Source organism: Anomalospiza imberbis, chromosome 1 (assembly GCF_031753505.1).
Source record: "Anomalospiza imberbis isolate Cuckoo-Finch-1a 21T00152 chromosome 1, ASM3175350v1, whole genome shotgun sequence".
NCBI lineage: Eukaryota > Metazoa > Chordata > Aves > Passeriformes > Viduidae > Anomalospiza > Anomalospiza imberbis.
This window is the reverse complement of record NC_089681.1, coordinates 52,928,258-52,954,827: the sequence shown is the minus strand read 5'-3', so window position 1 is coordinate 52,954,827 and position 26,570 is coordinate 52,928,258. Positions and strand designations below refer to the sequence as shown.

At 41.7% G+C, this 26,570-nt stretch overlaps 1 protein-coding gene and 1 long non-coding RNA gene across 2 annotated transcripts; one reads left to right on the top strand and one right to left on the bottom strand.

The window, feature by feature from the left end:
- Nucleotides 1–2,031: 2,031 nt before the first annotated feature.
- On the bottom strand, nt 2,032–23,368 carry IMPA2 (inositol monophosphatase 2). Its single transcript, XM_068192636.1, has 8 exons — nt 23,095–23,368; nt 16,850–16,983; nt 12,317–12,421; nt 10,615–10,660; nt 8,291–8,399; nt 4,707–4,815; nt 4,412–4,563; nt 2,032–3,602 (listed from the first exon to the last, which is right to left on the bottom strand). The coding sequence occupies exons 1-8, from the start codon at nt 23,212–23,214 to the stop codon at nt 3,487–3,489; spliced, it is 891 nt and encodes a 296-aa protein (XP_068048737.1). The 5' UTR covers nt 23,215–23,368; the 3' UTR covers nt 2,032–3,486.
- Nucleotides 23,305–26,029, top strand: LOC137475410 (uncharacterized). The gene is made up of 2 exons (XR_010999878.1): nt 23,305–23,429; nt 24,002–26,029. It is a non-coding gene; the product is annotated as an uncharacterized lncRNA (long non-coding RNA).
- The last annotated feature ends 541 nt before the right edge of the window (nt 26,030–26,570 follow it).

The window sequence follows — 26,570 nt, the reverse complement described above, 5'->3', positions numbered from 1 at the left end:
AGATCCAACCATGCTGGGGGAACAGCAAAACTCTTAATTCCCACACCAGAATGGCTGCTGGTAAGTGATATTTTTATTCCTTTAATCAAAGCTGTGGCCAACAGGAACCAAATTCTAGATGAAGCATGGAGAATGCTGCCTCTGGGCCCCTAGGTAAGTGCTCCAATACATGCATATTTTGTTCAATACTGGGAGATTAACTACTATAATCAAGGGGAAAATATCAGTCCTTCAGCACACCTGAAAACATGCTGGGGGCTTGTTCTGCAAAATCTGACAAGCTTAACAAGACACACTGCAGAGGAATCAGCCACTGACCATTTCCCTGGAGTTTACAGCTATTTTCACTCTTTATGCTACCAGAAAGCACCCTTTGAGACCAGACCAGCAGACTGCAGGTCGTTCTCCGCCAGTGAGCTAGTGAGTGATGCAGGCGTGAACTGGAATAGCTCTGGGAAGCTGAGCACCATTTGCTTACAGAGGAAGCACTCACTTTTCAGAGCACAGGCATCTTTGTTGTGCTGGTGTTCAGGCAGAAAATCTTCATCCATCTTGGATACATTATGTACTCCATAATGTATGCAGTGGAAAACAGTTGAAGCATTTTATGACAGCTGGCAGGAAAGAGTCAACATGTTTGAGCATTTTGGGGGATTTAAGTTTTTGGCTAATGTGCTGCACTATGAATGCCTGCACTCACGGGACGAGCTGCTGGGCACGTGCTGAGCGAAATTTCACTTGGCTACCAAGAAATAAGGAAGACAGGACAAACTCCAGTATAGTTTATTGCAGTCAAATAACTTTAAGGCTGCAATTTGATGCAAACTCTGAACTGGGATACTGTGACACCATCTATGAAGGGAGCTATCCTGCTTGCTCCCTACTATCCCCTTTGGTGCCTGAAGTCAGCTGCTCATGGTGACCAGGGACCGAATTGGCTTGGGAAAACGATGTGCCTCGAGAATAATCCCTTTGTTGTTTACTGGGGTACTTTGCAGGCAGATCACTTCACTCTGAAAGGGTTCAGGAATGTTTGTCCTGGCACACAGGCAGCAGAGGAGGTGGGAGAGGCAGGATTGTTGCTCCCCACACACAGGGTCAGTTTAACATACTTGGACTACAGTCCAAATAAAAACCCAGACTGCATCCTGAGCACAAATGAGAACTTGGGATTGGGTTTCCACACTTCTCCCTTCCTGCCTTGCCTGGCTCCCAGCTTTGCAAATCCCTGGCGTGTGCCATTGAAGCGGACGCACAGATTTCCCTGCTCTGCCGAGCTCTGGGAACGCCAGGGCGCACCAGCCCTAACTGGGTCAGAGACTTTCTTTGTACAAGTGAGCTGAGCTGCAGGGAAACCTCGCAGAGCCGTGAAGCAGCCTCTCACGCATGCAGTGGGGGGGACGGGGTGAGGAGGGAGAGCGGATGAAGTGGGGCTGAGCTCCCACCACACTTGATTCCCTGCCAGCATAAGCTTCCTTGCAGGGCTTACAGGCACGGCCCAAGCCTGAGTAAAGCCCCAGCTGCTCCCACGGCTGCCAGGGCTAAGCACCCTGGAGTCAGAGCGGTGCCACCAAGCCCCGCATCTGTCACTCCCATCTCCTCTGTGCTCAGGAAGTGGGGGGAGAGTGAACAAGAGACAAGTGAGCCTATTAGCATTTATTATTTGTATTATTGTAGCACCTCAGTGCCTAGTTGTGGACCAGAATCTCATCCTATTAGCACTGTGAAAACCCAGAGCCAAACTACTGTAGTCCCTGCCCCAGAGGGCTTACAATCTTCTTTTCCAAACAGGGGTACAAAGAGATGGAGGGGGTAAAAGGGAGCAGTGACAAAATGTTGATCACTGTGATGGAAAGTGTTGATTTTCTGCAAAGAACCATCAGCTTTTAAATGCTTAGCTGGATTTAGATGTTCCTCACACAGTCAATATTTTGTATTTCTCATGAAAAAAAATATCAAGAAATCACACAGAACTTCATGTTATATTCAGTGAAAAACATTTTTCATGGCAATAAACACACACAAGGTTACTTTAAAAATATTGTTTAGTTTGTATCTTCTAAGCAGATATCTGAACACATTTAGAAAGTCTACACATGCAGTGTACAAAAAATATTTTTAACCAACTCTTTTGGCTCATTCCTTTATTCAATTTGCACTCTTGCAAAAAAGAGATATATTTTAATTAAATTTTGATGAAAAAATATAAGTGATTTCATATCAACTGCTTTTCTCAACACACTTGTGTTTTCCCTGTGCTCGCAATTTAAAACACAATCTAAATAGAAATTATGGGGTAGATACAGGGATAGAGAACAACCGTGTATTTAGGAAATTTATGTAACTGATTTTACAGGCTTTTCTGATCAAAAAGTGTGATTACAACGTTGTGCAAGAAGGGCATGTGATTTACAACTTTTTGCAAGCATACCTTATGTGCATATTTTTAATAACTTGCCTGTAAGGGGCCAGATCCTGTTGTTCTGCTTGAAGTTTCTCTAAAATCAACAGCTCTTTGACACTGTGCTCTTTTCTGCTGGCCTCCTACTGCTGTGTGTCATAGTTAATACTGTGAATAACTCAGCTTGAGTTTAATATTCCTGGTTTTAACTCTAAGTACTCTATGGTAGTAATTGTTTGCAGGTTTGAGTATCTTACAGAGGCCTACAGGACAGTATGATTTATGCCCATGCAGAGGGACGAAGGGAAACAAAACCAGCCGGGCAGTTTGTAAAACAATTAAACATTTTCCATGGTCAGCTCTGCTATTTGCCATTTGGATAGCCCTGATTGGAACCACCTAAGTAACCCAAAAAAACCATTACCTGAAAACAGCTCCCAATATTAGCTTTCTTCTCTCTATGCATCCTCTAAGTTGCTGTAAACATCCAGGGTATCCATATATATACACATACACCCCTGGGGATGTGTGTGTATACATGCATAGGTGCATATATACACATATATACACACACACAGACATGTACATAAATGGATACAGAGCTATGACGTCGTTAGGAAATAACAATGCCATTTTTATTGCATTCTTAAGTATCGTGGAATAGGGGTATTATTATAGGCACACATCTCAACTACTCCTCCTTCACTACAGTCCTAAAGCTCATTTACCTGAGATCTGCATCTGTAAAAATAAAGTTCCATTTTTTAGCTGCGTGTTACAAAAGACTAAATATCAGCCCCACAGATATGAAATTACAACTTAATTTTGAGACTAATTTGCTACAAGTAAAATATTCTATCTTATAAAAAAGACACTGCTGAAAGAGATACATATTAAAAAGGAAACATGTTTCTTAGAGGTCTAAAAATCTCCCTATGCCTTCCCACGTGGTAATAAATTTATAAAAAATATTTGACACAGAAAATCTCCCCAGAAATCATCCTGCTGAAATCACGTACCCTTTCAAGACACCCATCTCGCAAATGTTACACGGTTCAGGAGGGCAAACTCCACGCAATGAGTATTTAATTCTCGTCGTCCCGTCCGTAGTGAATAGTTTGTATTTCCTGAGCTATGAACATGGCCATCTCTCTCGTGCCTGCAGCAATCACTCGGCAGGACATAAGATCCAGAGGTCCCCCTGAGGACAAGATGATTAACAAGAAGTGTCTTAAATATAAGCCATGCTGTAATTAGATAGGGTCAGAAACACAGAAACAACTTCATACGTAGCTCCTTTTGGGGTGGGAAGGACAACCTAATTCAACAACTCCTACATGGAAATCTCCAGCAAAAAATTATTTTATAAAATTCTAGATACCGAGCCAAAGTATGCAAGAGGAGCAGTGAATGCCTGGATTTGTTCAGTAGCCAACAATAAATACAATATTCCCCTCTTCTAGCAATGGGACAGAAGTTAGTTCATTCAGCATACCCTTCTTAATCCACCAGATCTTTCCATATTATCCAGGTACTGGTCACCAGTAAAACATTACTCTGAGATGTGTACCATCTAAATTAATTAATAATCTGGAGACTGTGCTGCCCTTTACTCCCTCTGAGTAGTTTCTAGTCATATATGTCCAAACTGGTACCTCAGAGTCCTCCTTTCTCGGGAGGATGTCTCTGTTGAAATCTAATTGGAACGTCTGAGCGTACCTGCCAACCTCCTGGGCTGGTTCCTTACTGCAAATACGAGGCTTTAAGGGAATTACTCAAAGTCATGGAAATACAGTTTGACTCAGAAGACCTTTGATGTGATGAAACCCCATGCTGGAATTACATCAGTGTGTTCTGAATAACCAGCCTGAGCCTAGTGGAAACTACAGACCTTTCTACAGGATATTGCTAGAAATGAGGTAGAGCCACAGGGGTGACACAGGCTGCCCCGAGGCAGCCACTCACCCAATCCCCCAACAGTCAGTGGAAAAGCAAGGGCATTTTGCTCACCTGAAGTGTCTATCACAGTGCCACCTGCCTCTCTGATGATGACAGTGGCTGCTGCCAGGTCCCAGCAGTGCAACCCAAACTGGTAATAGGCGTCTGCAGCGCCAGATGCCAAGTGGCACAGGGCCAGCGTGGAGCTCCCAATGACACGGACCCTACACTCCACAGCAACACAAAGAAGAAAATGCTTTTGACTTCAACCTATGTGTACAACACACTTGTTTCAATTTTTTTAAAATTACTTTTTTAAAAGATGTTTTGGTCACAAACGTGAGACACATGCTGTAAAACATCTTACCCATGTGCTTGGGCCTTGAGCAATCTCTCAATGTTACCAAGGAACAATTTCAAAGTTGCAGGGTCACGTTTTGGACCAATTTCTGTTAAAATTAAGGCCTTCGAGATATCTGCAAAGGTAGAGAGATGTTTCCATTAATTCAACAGCTTCCAGGTAGGTTCCATAAATTTGTTTTTAAATTAAACATTAATGGACTTTTCACACAAAAATAATTTTCATGCCCCTTTTTCTACCCCAAACTTTTTCATAAAGTGACAACTTTGCATAGAAATTCAAGCAAGACTGCATTTCTCCTATCAAATGGTCTGTTCTAAACACACTTAAAAAAAACCCCAAAACAGGAGGATTAAAATCAAGAATGCATTCTTACATTCCTTCTCTTTCCATACATTGTTTTATTTCATTGACCAGTCACCTTTTGGCAAATTCACTAATATTAGCAGTCAACTAAAAATAATCCAGGAATCTAGTAACTGCTAATGATGTTAATCTATTCATATTTGAAAACACGATAGTTCTTGAATAGGGAATTCTAATGTAATTTGTAAATCAATTATAAATATTTGGGAACCTAGTAAGAGGAAAGAAAAGTTTCTCCCTAAATCACCAGTCACCTAGTAATAGCTCATTCTGGCATTTCAAAGACTGAAGACACCTTATGACAAAAAAAAAACCACCCTTCTTATGACAAATTCAAGTAGTATTTTTCATCACAATAATCTGTGAAAGTTCTATTTGTCTTGTGTTCAGCAAAGGCAATGCTGTCCTAGAGCAGATGGAGATACCAGCCTTGTGTACAGTCAAAGGAGAGACTCACAATGGCTTGAAAGGTCTTGAAGCAGTCCTCATGTGAGATCTGAATACTGCCAGGCTACAGTGTGTGCCAATGTAGGTGGAGACTGTTGATCAAATGCCAAGTGTCCCTGCTCCTGCTGTGCCAGCTGAACTCAGAGGCATTAAAGGGATGACACAACTCAAAGGTTTAGTGGTTGAGAACTCACTGACTGGGCTGTGCCCCATGCCAGGTGTCACCTCCTACCCTGGGCTAAAGGTGAGGCATTCACTCAGGTAGGCAACCTCTACCTGGTTCTTACAGCTTCCTGCATGAGATGAAAGTTCTCCACACAAGAAGCAAGGAGGTTTTCAAAAGCAAATTAGGCTGGAGTGAGGCACCATTTAATTAAACAGGCTACCAAAGAATTTTATATTGCAGATGAACCTTATGGATTCGAGCAATGTGGTAAAATGGTTGGTAAGTAACGGGTATGTAATCAGATTGAAAGTTACAGGGTGTCACAAATATTAACTGTAAGAACATAGATTCAACTGCTGTTTTTTAAATTACTGTGTTAAAACAGAAAAACACTGATCCGGGCATGCTGTAGGGTATTTGTTGTTTAGCCACTACTAAAAATTCTGGATGGTGAAAGCAATATGCCTTAGATTATTTTGCATAACAGACCCAGTTTATAATCAGAGAACATTTAATGTCCATCTCATTGCTGAAATACACCAAGCATTCACACCATGCTAGCCATAGTTAGGTTGTGACTGAGGCAGTTATTCTTTTGTTATTAAAAATATTTCTAATGCATAGACAGATCTCTTAAATATTCCTCAAGGCTACAGCTGGTAATTGGATGAAGAGACTAAGGCAACTAACAGGGAGGTCTCTGCTTAGAAAAAGGAGCTGACTGGTCACAAGACACTATGAGATTTCAGGAATTCAAGATACTGGCTTGGTAGAAAAGATTTAACAGTGATATGGATAAATTTATGAGGAAAAGATCAGTTCTGTCGACCCCAGAAGATTAAAGAAAGAAAATAAATTTACAGTATTAGCACATGTAAGGCTTGACATGAATCTAAGCATGAGAACAAAGTATCACTCAAGATAACAGGGAAGATGGATCCTTAATTTAAGTGTATCACAGCTGCATGGACTCCATACCAAACCTCTACAAAATTGGGTGTTGACAAAGAACAATGCTTGCCTGGGCTGTGTTTTCAGATGATTAAGCCCGAACAATGAATGCATAAGTGTAGATCAATGTCATACAACAATCACATTTCCTGGAAACAAATGGCAGCAAGTGACATGACAGCTTAGATCTCAAACACATCATGGCCACTTCAATTCCAGTGGCAGGTAGAGGGAAACACAAGTCTCTCTTCCAGGGCTGGTTTATTTCACTGAAGCCACAGCCCTTAGAGAGCAACTGTGATTTAAAACACTTATAATATCAGTAGAAGTGAGATTAAAGCAGATCCAGCTTCACTGGTGAAAATTTCCCACCACAAAATAATGCATCTTAAAACAAAAGAAAATTTCAAAGCATTTGGAAGGGCGGAAGGTCTATTTCCTTTGCTATGCTCTAGACACCCACATAGACTGGATGTCTAGAAAAAGGAAGACAGAATTGACATGTGCCAAACTGTTCATTGCTCAGCTGGAAACCAGAACTCTCTGACTGCAAAAACATGTGAGGCCATTTCCACAGTGGTTCATGCAGTCCAACTGGGAGCACCCCCAGGTCTCCCTAATAGTCTCTGCCAGTATGGGTTTTTTTGGAATATGAGATATTTGAGCACTGATAAAAATGTGATGTGTAATCAATGATTAAAATCTTAGGGATTTAGTATTTACAATGACTTTACAATCTGTCTCTCCAAATATGTAGACCTCAGATCATTATTAACTTAGATGAATAGCCAAACTTCCCACATTTCAGGTGAAATCTTGATGCGGGGTCTGCTTCAGGCACTACAGAAATCTGTACGTCTAATTGCTTGAATTTACTGTGTTCGAGCTCATTAAATCTCTCTTTGGGGTGAATTTTTTACCACCTTGCGTGGACAGTGGTGCACATTTCTGGCATATGTCTACTTCCACTTACAAATGAGTGCTATGCTCTCCTTTGTATTTTGATTAACTAAAAGAAAACTTCCCTAAATAATACCAAATTATTATTTTCTATAATCATTAGGTAAACAGACAGGTATATGACTTGGTTTAAATATAAATAAAAGATAAAAGAATTCCATTCAAGTGCTGGCAAAGTGTTGCTGGCTATTTGTACATCAAAACATACCTCACACACCAGAGCAAGCTGTTAAAGGACCCCTAATGAAGCATGCACCCTATAAATCACTGTTAGCACATTTGCCTACAGACGCCACACACTCTGTGACGCACAAGTTCATTGGAAAAGAAGTGAATAGCAGCCACAATAACAGTCTGAATTTGATTCACCATTCCCATTGCATCCTGCTTATAAAAAGTTATGCCAGTGCTCAGCTGGAATGAAACTGGTGAATCTACACATTCTTCCTTATTTAAACAGCAGTTGTGAAACAAAATAATTTAGGATTATTTAAATCGTTCATATTCAGATGTATATTTTAAAAAGAAAAGGAGGAAAGTGATTTTTCAGAAAAAAACAAACACAAAACAACAAAATTATCATGCAGGTGAAATACTTTCCATCAGGATAATGATGTTCATTATCCTAATGATGATTTGCAACAACTCTGAAACAAAATTAATATATTCCTTTTAGAGTTCTAACAAAATCTAGACCAACCTGTCTCTTTTGATACCTGAAGCCTTTTGTCATTACAAAATGCCCCTTGACCTCTTCTACCAGTGTATAATCGTTCTTCAGTGCAGTGGTAAATTACACCAAATTCAAGCTTTAAGATTTTGAAAAGGAAAGAAATGAATGCAACTCAAATTACTCATCATAAATATAAACAACTACTAATGGCAAAAAGATCAGCAATACTTCAATTGGTACACATAATAAAGATTACACTGATGAACTAGAATAATTTTACTATTACTGTGATATTGAGATATAGGTCATATAAAATTCAATTTATAAAGAGAAGTTAATGCAATGTGTTCCTGATCCTCTAAATTCTTGCTCACAGTTTGTTTCTGTTCCCATTAGAATGGATTAAACACGGAGTTGTTTTCAAATGCAATTGAAATGTTTTTACTGAAAATACGCAAGACCTCTGAGGCAAGACTCTGAATGCTTTGCTTTCACTGGTGAGGAGTTACTCCTTGAAGCAACCCCACTGACCTTGGCTGGACCACAAAGATTTGCAGCCCCAGGATCAGTCAGGAACCCAAACTCTGGAGTCATGGCACTCTTTATTAACAGTGGATGCTTTTGTAGGCACCTCAGCTTTCGTGGTGCATTGAATTTGCCTGCCTTTTCAATCAAAGCAGTACACTCTAGTCACTCGTTCAAGTCCTTCTCTGCAAAATCCTTTTGTGAAGATCTCTTGAAGTCGCAGGACTCCAAGAGAAGGAGTTTGGACAGAAATACCCTCAATGAAAGCTGAAGAATGTGCAACACTGGAATTTTTGAGGGAGATTCTGTTTACCAGTGAAAAGAGGGTCAGAATGGTAGTCTTGGTATTTAAAATTTCTATTACTTTAATAGGCTCCACCAAAAGACTTTAAAGCACTTTACAAACTTCAAGGGTCAGCTCTGAAACTTGCCCCTACATCAGCAATATTAGCATTATTTAATTTAGGGGTATACAAAAATTAATTGACTTGCCCGAGGTGTCTGAAGTTGGCCACAAGGTCAAGAAAACATCTCAGGTGTTCTAGACTTCAAATCTTCTCCTTCTGCACTTGGTGTTCATCAGTGACAATTCAAATGGAATAGACTGTCCTGGCTCCCTACCCTGAGGTCCCATCTAAACCAAGGGGTTTTTTTTGAGGAACACTCCATTAATAGACTCTTTCCCTAAAGACATCTGCAGGAATTTCTTCAAGGCATATAATCAGGACAGTTCCCCTGTGTATACTTTGGCTCCTTTTCAGTTTACTCTTTTTTCTGCTTGTCCTAATTGTTTAACTGAGGGAGATTTAACATCATTCTTTACTTTTGTTTCAGCTTTGTTTAGTTGACATAACCCAAAATATGCAGCATCAAAATCATGATGGTGTTCTAGAAAACATAAATATTAGCGAAAACTGTCTGGTAACAAAATGTAGTGTTCAAAAGGACCTTTGACAATGAATAAATTTCAGAAAAGCATCGAAGTGTTTCTCTGCAGTTTCCATGTTGGAAAAGTCCAACCAGAGAAGTACACAACATTATTGTGTTTAAATCAGTAAGAGGTACTAGCAAATCCGAAAACTTGGATGCTTACAGCACAGAATTCTTGCTGGCTTTGCTTAAAGGTGTACATATATTTAAGATTGTGGAATTAGGCTGAAGGAGGCACATTCATTGGCAATTTGAGTAACTAGTTACTTCATAGATATATATCAAATTGCAAACCAGCAACATCTGGAGAAAAGGCACTAGCACAAATAACTATAGCTAGGAAACTCAAAATGGCACATTGAAAGGCTAGGTACCTTCCCACCCTCACTATAATCAAGCTCTCTTGTGGTAAATATAGCTATTTTACAAAGTAAAGAAAAATACAAATGCAGATTGAACAAACTAGGTCCATAATTTTGCACTCTTCATATAATCAGCTCTACATTGACTCCTTGCAGGAGTTAGCTTTCACAGATATTGCTAGCAGGAAAGAGGCAATAACAACAACACAGGAACACTGTTTCAATTATGAAGAGGCAGCACTAAACTGAACTTATTATGATTTTGTCTAACTAAACCTTGCTCACACCAGTACTTCCTTCTTCTCCAAATAAATCCTGTAATACTTTTAATAATTCATAGAATTATTTTTTAATTGCCAGTTGGTGTATGTTTTGCAGGACTGATTTTAGCTGAGTAGCGTATGATCAGATGCATTTAAAATCACAGGAAAACCTGAGTAGTGACTGATTTTTTTTAAAAATTTAAAGTTCACACATGATTTTGAGACTTCTAGCCAACTCTCAGGTGCCCATCTTAAAGAACATACTTCATACCTCTTTGTTAACAGCAAATCCAATGCTCACTGCCACTGTTGGAAATCTGTGAAAAATAAGAAATGAAGTAGTACTGATGAAAAATCTCTCAACTTACTCCTTATGCATCCCCCTTAGGCAACAAAATCCCACATGGAACTCTGTGAATTTACTTGTCAAAATGCCCTTGACATTATACTATTTCTCCTTTGTCAGCCTCTTTTAACTTTATCAATTCCTTTTAAAATATAAGTTAATATTGAAGAAGGCAAGAAATAAACTCATGAAGATATCACAATTTTTACACTGAACATGTAGTATATTTTAGGGTTATTTTTGCTTTAGTGTTATTGAATTATCCAGTATAAAACCACTAATGTTATAACCAGTCATTGCATTTAAGAACACACTTCATTCAAGCTATGCATCTGAGATAGCAATTAAATAGCATGGAGATACCTTGCTGCTGACACCAACATAAAAAGAAAACAATTCCTCTATGCTGTCCTTTTTCAAAGTGAGGGTCATGCATTTAATTCGGTCCTTTTGACTACTGTTTAATTATTACATTTTAAACAATGAAGTAAATTCATTTCTTAAAACCACATTTCAAAAAGGATTCTGGAAGTCCATAAAATATTGCTAGAAAGAGGACATGTCACTTAATTGCATGAAACGTCGCCACATGACAACCCCCACCTCCCCTAGAATTCTGTGTAATTGCACCATAAGTCAAGGAAATGATTTTTTTTTTTTTTTTTTTTTTTTTTTTTGCTTTATGAAAGTTGTAGTTATTTTAAGCCGCTAACTATAAGGCAGGGTTTCTAAGCAGAAATACTCACAGTTCCTAACATTCGAATGGTGATTTAAAAGTCTTAATTTTTGCAGCAATGACCCCTAGATTTCTTTTTGCGGAGGTACTTGAGAATTTAACACCAGCATCTCTGTACAACTCAGTTTTCAGTGCTGCTCTACACACACACAGGGGTGGCACCTCCAGGAAGAAGGAAGCGCCCGTGTCTAAAGGGGAGAACTCCTAAAAGGAATGTGCAAAACCCACTCGAGGCACGGGGCCAAGTGTCCTCACAGCACAGCCTTGTTCCTCCGGCGCCGCTCGCTCGGGTCCCTGCCCGTTAACGTGCGGAGCCTGTGGGTGAGCCAAGGGCTGTGAGCCAAGGGCTGTGAGCCAGGGGCTGTGAGCCGGGGGCTGTGAGCTGGGTGCTGTGAGCCAGGGGCTGTGAGCTGGGGGCTGAGCCAGGGGCTGTGAGCCGGGGGGTGTGAGCCAGGGGCTGTGAGCTGGGGGCTTTGAGCCGGGGGCTGTGAGCCAGGGACTGTGAGCTGGGTGCTGAGCCAGGGGCTGTGAGCCGGGGGGTGTGAGCCAGGGGCTGTGAGCTGGGGGCTTTGAGCCGGGGGCTGTGAGCCAGGGGCTGTGAGCCGGGGGGCTGTGAGCCGGGGGCTGTGAGCCGGGGGCTGTGAGCCAGGGGCTGTGAGCTGTGAGCCGGGGGCTGTGAGCCGGGGGGCAGCCGCACAAACTCCAGCTTGCTCTCAGATAATGGCACAAACACAGCCTCCCCGCCACACACCACGCCAGGTACCAAGAGATAAAGGGATGGCTCCTATGTGTGAGTCCCCACCAGGGAAAAGCACATTCAGGAGGAAGGGAGGACATGTGAGAAGCTACATTTTGGGTTTTGATGTGTTTCCCAGGCTGCTGGCCATTTACCTGTGCACAAAGTTGCACGTTCCATCAACAGGGTCAATAATCCAGGTTGGACTGTCGGTGAGGACACATTTTGAACCTGCAGCAGTGGATTCTTCTGCAATAAACCTGCATTTGGTGCAAGAGTAAAACAAGTATCCCGGAACATTAGCTTAGATACATGACTTGGAAAGTACAACCCCATCACTCTGGTTTTTAAGAGAGAACTACTCCCTCTCTCCATAAAACATTCTTGCATAAATGTAAACATACATACTGCTTTTTAAATTTAGGAATTGGTAACTGTCATGGAGACTTTGAGGGAGAGTTCTCAAATCTACAGCATACTATTTTACATGGCAAAAAATAACTCTATTTATGTGCACTTCCCCAGTACACCATTAAGGAAGCCATGAAAATGAATGCAGAAATGGATCTGAACTGTCATCCCTGGAACTCAAAGAGAAGATTATTTTATGCAGAATATAATTTTATAGGTTAGGTCTGTCTCTTGCAGTAACTAATATAAACTGCAAATTGTACCTGCTTCTCTTCTGCGGTCAAATTCAGTCATAAGGAAAGAATACACTCTTAGAAAATCCACAGTCTTGCACATATCTGTATTTTTTACAGTAATCTGACTCAGGAAATAAGGAAGCTTACAAAGCTGGACTTTATTTTTCCCATGACCCAGAAAAAAAATCAACAAATTATTTTTATTTGTTTGTTGTTTGGATGCACAAGGCACAAAATGAAATCTGAGATCATCTTCTCTTCTGTTGTTCTGTCCCAGTTTCTTTTAGTAGTTTTTTTTCTCCTTTTTCCCTGGGAAACGAACATCCAGTTCTGGCACACTTCCTGTCAACCTTAATTATCCCTGCTTTCCCATAAACTGCCCAGGGTCTCTTTCTGTAAGAGATGTGCAGGTGCTACTCTCACAGATTTTCATAAAATCCTTTATGTATAACAGGAGTGGAATCCAACTTCTAGTACTGAATCTTGCTGGTCGTTTCACATTTGAACAGCTGGTAGTGGTATTCAGAATTTCTGCAAATGCTTGAAGACAAAAAAGCCTCTCTCAAAGACATAAAGAGAAAAAAAATAGGATAAAATAAAGAGAAAATGTCTTTTGCAAAAGAGTCCTTCCCTAGGACCAAAGTAGCAGCTATTTTATTTTGTGTCTTCAACCTGTACCTCATGATTCCAGGTAACACTTGAAGCCAGGAGTTTAAAATGTTCTGCAGACAGCACAGGAGGAGACTTCTTGAATTTTCCAAATGCTACTCTGCCTCAACCTAAGTAGAAACAGACTATTTTGATGGCATTATAGCACCCAGCTGGTACAAAGAGGGAATTAGGAAGTGTTTGTTACTATTTTCATCTCCATTAAAAGAAACAGCTGAAGGACAAAATGCTACTGCCTAACTGAGAAACAAGACAGGCTTGAACAGGTGTTTGAAACTCTCAGTTTAACATAACACTTTGCAGGCTCCTTGCTCTAAATATTCCATTATTTTGACTTGTTGGTGCTATATCACTTGACTTTTGCTTTCACAAATCCTGTAATCAGCATCCAAACCCAACCATGCCTTGTCTGTGCAGAGGCTCATCTTGTAGGTGGAGCACCTTACATCTCCCCTCAGATTATCCATATTCCACATAAATTATACCTCTGCTTCAACCCTCTGCAGCTCCCTCACCGGGAGATTGAACTATAGCTGCTGTCTGGCCAGTCAAAGAAAGGTGAAATGAGAACCTCATTAAAGACAGGAGTATTTCTGTGTAAGATGATTTGCCCTCGAGCATCATGAGCCAGTCTCTCGCCTTTCCCTCACAGTGGGGGTGTGATGCTGCAGTCCCTGAGCTCAGAAATGCTAACCTGGAGCTGGGGCACAGCAGTGCCACTGATAAAATCTTCATGCTCAAGAGTAATTTTTTCAAAATGGATGTAGAACAAATCAGGTGCACATTTTATGAAATCTGGGCTAATGGGTAACCAAAAACCCCCCTTGCTGCTATACGACACTGGGAAATGTGAGAGTCCTGTAAGGTCACCTCAGATGTCTTGCCCTGTGTCCTGTAAAAACCTGCAAACTAAGCAAAACACTCAGTGTGAAGTACTGGAGTAAATTCTAGGAACAGCTTGAGAAGTGGGAAGGGTAACCACCTCTTTAAAATAGTTAATTTAATATGCCAGCCTGCCAGCTCTGCTGACCTCTGTTCAAATCTGGATTACACTTCACTCCCACTCAAAATGAGTCTAGTAATTTTAGTCAAGCCTTAGACTACATCTGTTCATACCATGGTGCCACTCTGAAATTCATTGCAGGAACAGCAGGGAAACTGTAACATACCATAATCTGCAGCAGGAATGATACCCAGTCAAATGCAGGAGACTCAGTCTGGGCAGATCCCTCACCTATCCCCATATGGGGATCCGAGGACAGAACGATGGGAAGCTAGAGCTGGATGTCACCCTCTTAAACTCCTGTGTCCTGATTTTAATCTCTACAGAATTACGGCCACAAGGAACACAAAAGATGACAGTTTGTGTAATAATAGCAAGGGTAAATGTTGGGATAGCCTTTTGCAACCAGCAGCCCCTGGTAGTCTGGCCATGCCTACCCATAACTCTTGGATCTGTCTGAAAAAAATCTCCTTTTGAAAAGACTCACTGGGGCACATCAGAGTACTAAAAAGTGAGCAAAGATTAAAACTTGAGTGAAATGTGAATGAAGATGATACATACCACTTAACTAAAAAGAAAAAAGAAACATGGGACAGAATTACTTTTTGAATGGATTTTCTTAGTATTTCTCTTTACTTCTGAGTACATTTCCAGTGTCTTAAGACTCATAAACCCCTCAGTGCAAATAGCAGATTCTAATAAGATTCCCTTTTAATTTTTCTAACACCTAAAGTCCATTTTTGATTCAGAGGACGTAAGAATCAAGATGATTTAGAAGAAAAAGAAATCACAGAAATTTTCAGTGCTGCTTCCAACAGCCTGGTTAGGGGAAAGACTGAATACAATATAAATTATCTTTTAATATTTTCATTGTACTTCTATTTAACCCCTGGCTGTTTTTGTAGACTCCTCATTGCACGTTTTAATCTAGTCTAGGGAAATTTAGTTTTAATCTATTGTTTAATCTAAATGCATTAATTATCTAAACAAATTCTAAGCAAACGCAACAACCACTATGAACAAAATAAATTTGTCTTAAAGAAACAGTGGTTCCTTTATTTACTTATAAAGTCAGAAGTTAACTGTATGGAGTTGATAAAATCTGGGATTTTTCAGTTGCTAGGCCTATGCTGACCTTACAACCTTTGCTCCCATTCTGAGTAACTTGTGTGGGTCTGGTGATTCGCATTTATGGGAAATGTGTAGGTTTTATGTTCTCTGCCAGACTGCTCAAGGAAAAAAAAATAAGAGTGGAGATGAGAGAAGAGCACAGCCAGCAATAGTAGAAGGAATATTACACAAATAATAGGCTTGTAAAGCCTGGCATTCTCTTGAGAATTGCAGCCAAGAACCACACATTATGCTGTACAGTACTGCTTCAGTATGCCATCACATACAGCATGTATTTAGAAAGCCATATTTAGTATAAAAATATGCTTTCTGCTCCTTCTTATGGTGTTTTTTTGCCCAGCAGCATCACTGACAATCAGATTAGTAGCTGAGCCCTTCAGATTCTCCTCTTTGTTCATTTCTGCACAGTGCTAGAATGCAAGGCTCATCCCCACCAGAGATGCCCCCAGTTAGAAGGGAGTCAGACACTATTTAAGGGATACACAGGCCTTCCACTGGCTCTGCAGGAAAATGAATTTTATCCACTGAAATCAAATGTAGAAATCAGTGTTAGTCCCTGCATCAAACCAAACCTGGCAACTAATACAAACCCTCTCTCTAATCTGTACATGAGCCAAGTTGTTATTTTCAAGTTGACCACAATAATTCAAGAGGAATCAACAACCTGATCTACTTTTAAAACCTTGGGTTTTACACTCCATGTAATAATTTATAGCTTGTTTATGAGTAGGCATCAAATAATGATGATGATGACAAACAACCCTGCTTCTCACTGATCTTCTCACTACAGAACACAGGGTAAATGTAATTGAATGCACTTTTACCTCTCCTGATCTGACAAATGCATATGTGTGATAGCAACAGGAAAGGTCTGCAGGGTGGGACCTTTGCTAGCATATATTTCTGCTATATTTTTATAGATAGCATTAGCATAATTCTTATACAGTAAGCAACAGACCAGTATTCTGAACATCATGGAGATCCACATGAAACCTTCATCCATGATGTCCCTACAGGGAAAATATTGCTATTAATAAAGCACTAAGTATAAGGAAATGCTATTTTTTTAAAAAAATAGGAGTCTTATGAAAGTGTCCAACAGCAATAGGTTAACATATAAGAAAGATACAGAGATATAAGAAAGATACACAGACTTTTAAAGTTCCCTTTAAATACCAGTCAGAGATGCAGCATGTAAAGGACAAAAAAGGTCACTGATAGTTCCTATAGGCACTCACCTGTGGGAAGGAAATTTCTCTTTCAGCACAGAAATAATTAAATTTTCCACAAAATGATCAGTTTCTGTCACAAGATCTGCTGCAGATGTCTTTGTGGACACTTGTTTTTCCTCTGTTAGAGCTTTCCTAATAATCTGAAACAGAAGTTCATAAATCAGATTTGTTGGGCTTTCAGCCTCTGCATGTTAAAATAATATCTTCACTGAAAAAAATATAGCTAATCCTGAAAAACAGTTGTAGACCTAATTCTACCAGAGGCTGTTATAATTTTTTACAAAAAACCATTCTGAGCTAACAAGTATTCTTTTGGAACACAGCATTTTGAATCACTCTGAAAAAACCTCTCTTGACAGTTCAGAAAAAGACTGATTAAGGGATGCAGCTAAGGGAATAAAAGGATGATGGCAGTCATCATGATTTAGAAAATTACCAAAAGTGTACACAAGGTAAGAAAAAGCCTCAAGGCTCAGGCATTTTTCAAGGGAAGCCCTTTTTCTTTCTTCTTGTTCTTCTTTCGTTTTTCTTTCTTTTTTTTTTTTTAATTTACAAGGCAAATATCCCACTGCTCTCTTACTTCAAAAGTTATGCAGTAAGGCAAACATAATTGGTTTCTATTTTGCCAACAAAGACACGTAATTTTTGGGTTTTTTGTGGGTTTTTTTGAAATTTAAATGCTGACCACCCTCTGCTTCTTAAATAATTGCCATGTGTTTAACAAGAACAAAAATCGAAGCTTTCCCTAGATATGAAACCAATGATTTAAACCTGGACTCTCTTCTGGAATGTCTTTATCTGATTCTTCAGGGTATTTACTGTTACAAGCTCAAGTACAAATGCACATATGGGAAAACACTTAATGAAAGCTTTTCACCATTTCCCCCATTTTCTTTCTGTTTTGTTTTTTTTCCCCACTTCTTCATTAAAAAGAAAAATAAAGGGACAGGATGCAAAAGGAGATCGCTTATTTTTTAATCTGTGAAAATTATAAATTATTTGAAATTAAAAAAAAACAAAACAAAGCAAAAACTAAGCAGCACTTATTTGTAACCCAGCAGCAACAAGATCAACATTCTAAGTCCCATCTAAAATTTATATATTTCAATTGCTTAACTAAATTTCCATTGATCAAAGTATTTTTAAACCATTGAGAAATACTTGATGACCAAAGAAAACAGTTCTGCTACATTATGCACGGGAAAGGGAACCAGAAACTCCCAAATGTCACCTCGGCTCTTGGTTTTTGTAGTATAAAATACTTTATTTGAAGGATGTGCTAATTGTTCTGACAATTAATGGATATGGCTGACTATTGCCTTACTACAGAAGATATCTGGACTAATGTTTCTGCTTTGTGAGTTGTAACACATCAGTTGTGCCTATTTACTGAGCTTGTGAGGGCAGGTAGTACTTTTCAGTTTGAGGTCTTGCTAAAGTTCATTATTGTATATCAAAATATTAACCATACTTAATCTTTTTACTTCTCTTAATGCCCTCTGTGGTTGTCTTAAAGGATTTATGACAGAAGCATAAAAGTGTAACTCCAGCAAGGCCCTTGGGCTCCTCTTCAGCCCAAAGCAAAATCCAAACCACTCCAACTATTCTTAAAAATACTGCTATACTGATACCTTTTATTTTATTTGCTCTTCTTTACTTTCCTATTGTCTTTACTTCTCGGAATTTCACATAGTGAAATAGATGAGGAATGTCCTCCTTTTGACAAGAAGATTTTAATTTCTTCTTAGCAACGCCGTGCTCTTGACCTCTATTCAGTTTTAATGCATAGTAGATTGAGATTTTTGCAGACATTTAAATCAGTGCCACTGCTCAGCAGGGCAGTGAGATCATACCTGAGCCTGGCTGGAAAAGAAAAAGTGGAGATGAAACCTCTCTCCTGTGGATGTGCTCTGCAATCAGCTGATTTCACTGCATGCTCTGGCACTCGATCTCTCCAGTTTGAGTACAACCCTTTGCACATCCCACCTTCAAATTTATTTTTTCATTTCTGATCCTTTACCCAGTTGCTCACGACCATTTTTAAGTTTAACCCAGTCTTTTCTCTGATGGCCAGCATGAGGCTCCAGCCACTTTGGAGGTGGGAGTAGCCAAGGGTGTGCCTGCACTGTGGCACGGGCCCACAGAGGAGATGGCCGATGGCCCTCTCACCCATCTCCTCTGTGGGCCCGTGCCAAGGAGCCATGACACACATGTAGCATATACCAGCCCCGCAATGAGCTCTTCTCCCCACCTCTTGTGCAAGCGGTATGTCAAGAGAGGAGGAAGAGACAAGTCATGGTGCTGGGCAGAGGTCACCAGCCACAAATGGGCACCACAACTTTAGAGGCTCACCCACAGCATGTAGGATGGACTGCTCTGATTCTGCCAGTTCTCTGCCAGTTACAAAGGGCTTGACAAAAGGGACCCCATGCTTTGATCCAGCTTGCACACGTATGCAATCCAAGCCAAAGTTGCCCTATTCCTGCATAATTGATGAAAAACTTTTATTCTTTGGAAAAATGATCAAACAGCTCAGAGCAGTGTAGAATTCAATTTATGTTGAAAAATCCCTAAAAGTCACCTGCCTACAAAGGATGTTAGAGCCTGCTGCCTCAGAACACTGTGAGAGCATCACTCAACTCCTCTCCTTGCAGAAGCTTTACAATAACGTCTATGGATACCTGCTACGATTGCCTGGTCTTTCCAGATGGACATGGGGTTCCATAAAAGTCTCACTCTAGGTTACAGGTAGCAGGTAAGCAGAAACCAAAGGAACTACAGGATGATGAAATGGAAACAGCTGGTTGCACCTTATCCCCATTGTACAATGAAATTGGCAATCAAGATGCTGTAATTTGGCTGTAAATGTATTTTACTAGTCTTTATTCCTATACTAGGGCTTATCCGTAGATTACAGAGATTTTTCAGCAATTTCTAAGCAACTGAATTTTGGGAGCGTGGTTATTTGGAGCAGAGCCATTCAATACTCTTAGCCCATGCTGCCCCTCCTCTAATGCAGATCTTATCCTAATACCCTGCTTGGGAGCATTTGGGGGGTTATGCAAAGCAAGGGGCATTTACAACATTACATAGAAACCACACTACAGAGCAAGACCCAGGCTCTCCCTGCTCCCTCCTTTGTTTCCCATGGAGCAGGGGAAATGGAGACACTGGGGCTCAGTGCAGTCAGTCCTGGACTCTTCCTTTTTTAATGCCTTTGTGAAATTTATTCTAACAAAGCAGAATGAAGAAGACAGAGAGTCAAGATGCCTTTTCCCCCAATACCTGCCAGGAGAGCCACCTACAGTAGTGTGCTCATATCAGATATTTCATTTCACCATACTGCTTGCACCCACCATACACTTCTGGGAGATCCAAGATGGATTTTGGATGCTTGCAATGCTGTCCTGAAATATTTGCTGACTGATAAAATCAAACATCTAGATAGAAAGCATGAGTATCTGCAAATAATTCAGGAAATTCCAATCTGGTTTGCTAAAACATCTGTCCATGTTACATCAAAAATAGCCTAAAATTTTCCCCTGGGAGCAAACATCATGGAAAAAAAATCTTGGCTTTTTAGAATACCAGTGAAAATTCTGTCTTTTTTTTTTTTTTTTTTTGTGGTATTCTGCTAGATCTTTTATGTTTCATAAAATTATTTTCCAAAAAAAAAAGAAGAAAAAAAAACAGAGAGAAAAAAAGAAAAAGAAAAAAATTTGAACTTCAGCATACTATGTCCTAGTATCAGTTTCTTACTCTTATTTTTACCTGGATGTATGTTTACTCAATTTGGTTAAGCTTCTCCAATACTGCAATTGGAGACAACAGTGCAGATATTAGTCAGTGCTCTTAACAGCATCAAAGATGCACAGACTGGTCATGCCTGCTTTTCTTGAGCAAAAAGTAGTATCAAACCTATGGCTGTACTCTCATGAACAGAGCAAGCAGCTTGCTTACAGAAAAAAAACAGAAGAGAAATTTGAGAAAGTGCAGTTATTTGTGGCCTTATCGAGTGAATTTTAAAGCAGGTCAATTACAGACATTACAAAATCATTACCATTCTTTTATGAAACAGCCATATATATTAAATGAGAGCCTGTGTTATTGCATAAAAGTAATAAGAACTAAACCACAGGATGGGCAAGAGAAGCAATGATTTTAAGCCAGTAATAGAGGTTACTCCAGCAACAACACTTTAGACACACATTCAAGCATCACTTCTATATTGGCCTTTTAAGTTTAGAAGAAACTATTCCAGAGTATAGACTCCTCTCTGTTGGGAAGAAGATATATTTTACCTATAGTCATGAAACACAATTCAATACAAATCAATTAGTTGTATAAGCCAAAAGGGGAGTCCAGAAAACTGTATTACTGGTTGACTTTTCCTAGAAATCCAAAATCTAGAGGTGCACATTTTTCTTCAGGCCAAGACTCTTGTTGACATTTTCTAATGATTCCAACCCTTCCTAACCTGCCACAGTCCTGAGAAATTGAGCACCTTAAAAGAAAGGCTGAAGTGGCAAAGTCTCATCCAGAGATGGAAACTGGAGTTGGATGTGGGGAGATAGAGAGTGCAAGCAGATTTCTAGGGATGCAGGTGAAGGTGGAAAGGTCTGAGGGATGGGAAGAGAAGCAAAAGAAAAAAATGAACTTGGCTAGTGGAATTGACCGCTTTTGGTGATCAAAATAACCCCCATTTTTATCATTCAATCTTCAACAAACTGCCAGTCCTACCAAACACATTTTACACTGCACTAGGTGTCCTTAGCTCTAGTTTATTTTGGTAATAGCTGGAAGCAGATTGACACTTAAATAAAAGAATAGAGCCATACCTGCACCTTTTCTTCCAGAAGGATCTCCAGTGCCTTTTGTAACAAAAAAAGATTCCTTAGCATGACAAAATAATTGGGGAAAAAAAAAACACTTTCCAAAGTCCTTCTTAAATATCCTTGGCTGGTTTAAATTTGGCCTGCCAAGGAATCAGGTATTTCTTGCCATTTGCAAGGTAGCAATGGCCAACTGTGATTTCAAGTTCAAGGATTAGTCTTACGGAATGTTTACTTCTTCCAGGAAAAGGTGCTCAGCTGTGATTTTCTGAGCAAGTGAAATGATTGGCGAAGCTTAAAGCTGGCTTCACAAATTGGTATTTTGAGAAATAAGGTGTGGAGGCTTGAGCAAGTCGTGAGTCTCTTCTTGTGAAATGGCTGGCAGAATTACTGTGCCGGAGAAATTCCTGTTTTGAGAGTCTGTGAGAGCATGACCTGTCATCCTGATTTGGATTATCCATTTAGTCCCTGTATTATTAAAACAAGTCTCCTCTCCTCTGGCATTCTGTTCACTTGTGTAGTTGTTTTTTACTAAGGAGAAAATCTGTTTAATAGTAAATTTTATTTATTAATATTTTTATTTATAAAAGTTACGGATCTTGGACTCAAGATAGAAAAGGGGGCTTCTTAAATCACATTGTATAGGTACGAAGCGTGTTTCAAAATACAGCAGAATGGAAGCGAGAGAGAAATATACATTGCTGAATAAATTTGTGTTTCACCCAGTTTCTCAATCAATCAATCTGCTGATCCCACTTCTTGGCTCTGTTAGACCTGGTGGAAGTTTTGCTGCTGCACAGAGTGGGGTCAGAATGTCTCCGGAGATGACTAACCTGCTGTGTCAAAACACAGATCTGAAATAAGCTACTACAGACCTTCGTCACACAGCTATTTGTCCCTAGCAAGTGAATTTCGGCCACTCTGAAGACTCTGCCAGATCCAACAAGAGAAAACCTCCTTGACAGGGTTATTTTTCTCTGCACAAGCTGCTGGAAAACAAATGCTGGCCCCGAAGGATGCAACCCCCAAGGGATGCACCCGAGGGATGGGGCCTCCCAGGGAAGGGGCCCCTCGAGGGGATGCATCCCCCGAGGGAAGTACCCCCAAGGGCTGGGCCCCCCCTCCCCCGGGCTGGGGCCTCGAGGGAAGTGGCCCCGCGGCGTGAGGCTCCCGTGGGATGGGGCCTCTGAGGGAGGGGCCCCCCAAGTTCTGGGGTCCCCCGGGAAGGGGGGGCCGCCATCCTTCCCGCGGCCGAGCTCTGCGGGTGCCGAGCCCCGCCGCCCTCCTCCCGCGCCCCAGCTCTGCGCACCAGCCAAGCGCCCGCACGGCCCTTCCTCAGACCGCGCCGGGAGAAGGCTCCTCCGGCCGCGGGGCGGCCCGGCCCGGCCCCGTCCCGGGGGCAGCCCGCCCGGCTCTCACCTGCCCGGCGCGGAGCGCCAGCTGCACCGCCACCTCCGCGCACTCCTTCCAGGGGTCCCCGCCGCCGCCGCCCGCCGCCGCCGCCCGCCCTTCCTCCTCCTCCTCCTCGCACGGCTTCATCGCGGCGGCCGCGCTGCCTGGAGCGGGGCCGGGGGGCGCAGGGGGCCTGGCTCCCCGCCCAGGAGCGCCCGCCGAGGAGGATGCCCTGGGCGCACACACCGCCCGGCGCTGTCACTGCGCGCCCCGGCCGCGCCCCGCCCAGCGCAGCGGGGCGGAGAGAGGCGGCCGCCGCGGTCAATGGGGAAGGCGGGCTGGCTGCTGGGCGCTGACTTTAGGTGAGCCCCGGGGGCGGAGGAGGGCCGGGAGAGGCGAGGGTACCGCGGAGAGCAGCGCCGGGGCCGCGCCGACAGGGCGGGATGCGGCGGGCAGGGTGCGCAGGGGGAATGCGGAGGGCGGGATGCGGGATGCGGAGGGCAGGATGCGGGATGCGGAGGGCAGGATGCGCGATGCGGAGGGCAGGATGCGCCGCCATCGCCGTGGCCGTGCCCCGGCCGCCCCTCCTGACATGGCGCCGGGACCGCCCGGCTGGGGCTGGGGCGCTCCTGTTTCCCCCGGGAGAAGGAGGAGCGGCCGCGCTCCCAGGCCGAGCGGTCCCTTGGGGCTCCGCTGTTCCCGTGTGCCCAGAGTCATCTCGCGGAACGAAGGCCCGGCTGTCAGCGTTACCGGGGCTTTGGGGGAAAAGCTGGAGGCTGGCATTGGCCATCTCGGGAGTGAAAGGGAAAAAGTGTGGGAAAAGCGGCCTCGGGAGTTTAGCTTGTTAGTGCTTGGGAGTTCAAGTGTGTGGTAAGAAATACATGGCCCTTTCCATTTTCCCCTTGTCTTCGTGTGTTATTTTGGATTTGTCAAGGATGAGAAGAAGAGAATTGAGAGCCCGCTGTTCCAGAATCCGTATAAGCCAAATTGCCATGCCGGCAGAGCAGGGAACAGAGCTGAGCGATTCTGGATCCGCCTCTCAGAAGGAGGGCAGCCCAGGACGAATGCGTGCTTATGCAATAGAGCAGCCAGACTGTTGTGCTTAAAACACCGAGTGAGTGTTGGGAACACGCACTTTATCTGTCAGAGTGAGGCTTTTCCAAATGACTTGTTCTGATGCACACTTGGCATTGAATGGCAAAAAAGAGAGCCCAGGGACTGAATCAGCGTAGCTTTTTGAAAGAGGCATTAGGTACATAGAGTGCATGAAATTTGTTATTGTCTTTCAGCACCTGCTTTGTGGTTGAGAGTTTCATTTTCAGGGCTAGAATAGAGATGCTTTAGTAATGAATTTGCATGAAGAAAATCGCCTAACACCACCATTTACTATCTCTGAGCACAAAATTATTTAATTTCCTAGAAACTAGGCTAAATTAAATTGATGTGGGTATTCTCCTTAATGTAACAGACCCTAAATCTAGGCCTGTTTTCTTTTGTTGTTTATCTTGTAGGACACAGATGACTTTGGGATGAGAGGGACACTCTTGCCTAGGCAGTTCACAAAAATAATAGACACTTTTTAAAATTAAACACCTGGACCTTTTCCTTCTAAAGCAAGGGACTGGACTTTGTGGATTGTATCACAAGAATTCAACTTCATTCTTTAAATTTCTAAGCTGCACCCTGGCAGTGGATGCCACAAAGACAGCAAAGCTGTCAGTCTACTTAATGAAATATTTTGTAGTCCCCATTTTGAATCAGAAAAAAAATGGTAACAAACTATGAGAAGGTGAATTAACTACTACACAAAGTGTATAAGTTTGGTTTAAGCATGAAATGATGGAATTTTGTTGAATAAATCCTCACCAAATGTTTGTCAGTCTTTCTGCTGACTGATTGTTCTAAGTCACGTTTCCTCCAAATGCATATTTGCGTCATTCTTATGTTAGATTAGTTTCCTTAAGTGCAAAAACCCTACAAACATGCAGTATAATTTGGACTAGTATAGAAGAGAATTGGTCTGGATTCTTCCTTAGTTTCCTCCAAATGCATATTTGCGTCGTTCTTATGTTAGATTCGTTTCCTTAAGTGCAAAAACCCTACAAACATGCAGTATAATTTGGACTAGTATAGAAGAGAATTCGTCTGGATTCTTCCTAATCTGAGTTTCCTCTAGGTTTTGGAAATTTGTGCTTTTTATTGCTGCCATAGCATGAGGCATCTTCAGGACCTTCCCTAGAGAGTTTCTGTGCAGGGGCAGATAGGTAAATGTATTTCCTGGTGAGATTTGTGGACTGCTGAGATGTAGTATAGACAGCTTTAACTTTGGTGGAAAAGAAAATGTAGAGTTAATAATGGTTTTGCATTCTAGGAAGCATCTCAGACCATGATAGAAGTGCTTTCTGTGTTATTCCTTGAACTACAAAGTTTTAGTTACTGAATAAAAGTCTATACCTATTTCTGAAACAGGCTAGATCCTATTCTGATGTAGTGCAAGTGGTTTCTTCCTGTATACCTGGGGTCTGCCTGGAGGTTTGTTGTTATTAGGCTGCACAGGGGCATTTGGAAACTGTTTAAGGCATGTTTTTAAAGCAGGCAGTGTGAATCACAACGCAGTAGGCAGGATACACAAGTATCCCCACTGAAGGTATCTACAGAAAGTTATACACAACTTCACAGAGAAGTACTGTCTCAAAGAGGGGGAAGTATTCTCCTCAATATTTTTCTTAGCAGGAGTATATCCTTTTTCTAAGTGATGTCTGGAAAATAAGCATTTGAACAGTAGAATTTCCCCAGCCTTCTTTTCATTCTGGTGGTAGAATAGTGATAATAGGATCACCGTCGGCTGAACTTGAGAGGCTGAAATATCTGAATGAACCCTCATTTTTTACAGATTTACTGCAGCTAGGTGGCTTGTGCAGGTAGATTTAAAACAGGACTAGAAGGCCAGTAAAGAATACTTCTTAGAAAATCAGTAACTGCAGCTAGTATTTTAAGACCTTCCAAAATACTTTGCAAGAAAATAGAGCTGCCTGTAAGGCATTTAAATGGTAATATTTATCTTTTTCTTCTAGTCCATGATTTTTTCAAGCCTTCCTTAGCCTAGACCTGCCCAGGCAGTGTGAGCTTCCTCATGCGAGCTGCTGGCTGATTTTGACTGTCCATTCACCTCCGAGCTGGTTGAGGCTGCTCTCTGCCTTGCTGGATCAGACTCTTGGCTCATCTTTCATAACTGCCAAGGTCTTTCATAACCTCTGATCTTTCATAACCCCAAACACTAGCCAGTTCCTCTCACATGCCTTTCGTAACCTACACACACGCCACGTGTTTAATCTCGTCCACTTGGAATAGGCCCATCCTGATGAACCTGAAATACAAGTGTTTCTTGGGTACTTTTTCTGCCTCAATCCTCCTGAGCCCCAGGCAGATTTGTGTGGATGTCAGACTTCCTTCCCTGAGACAATGAATGCTCAGTGGAGGGGAAAACCTCCTCTCTGACCTCA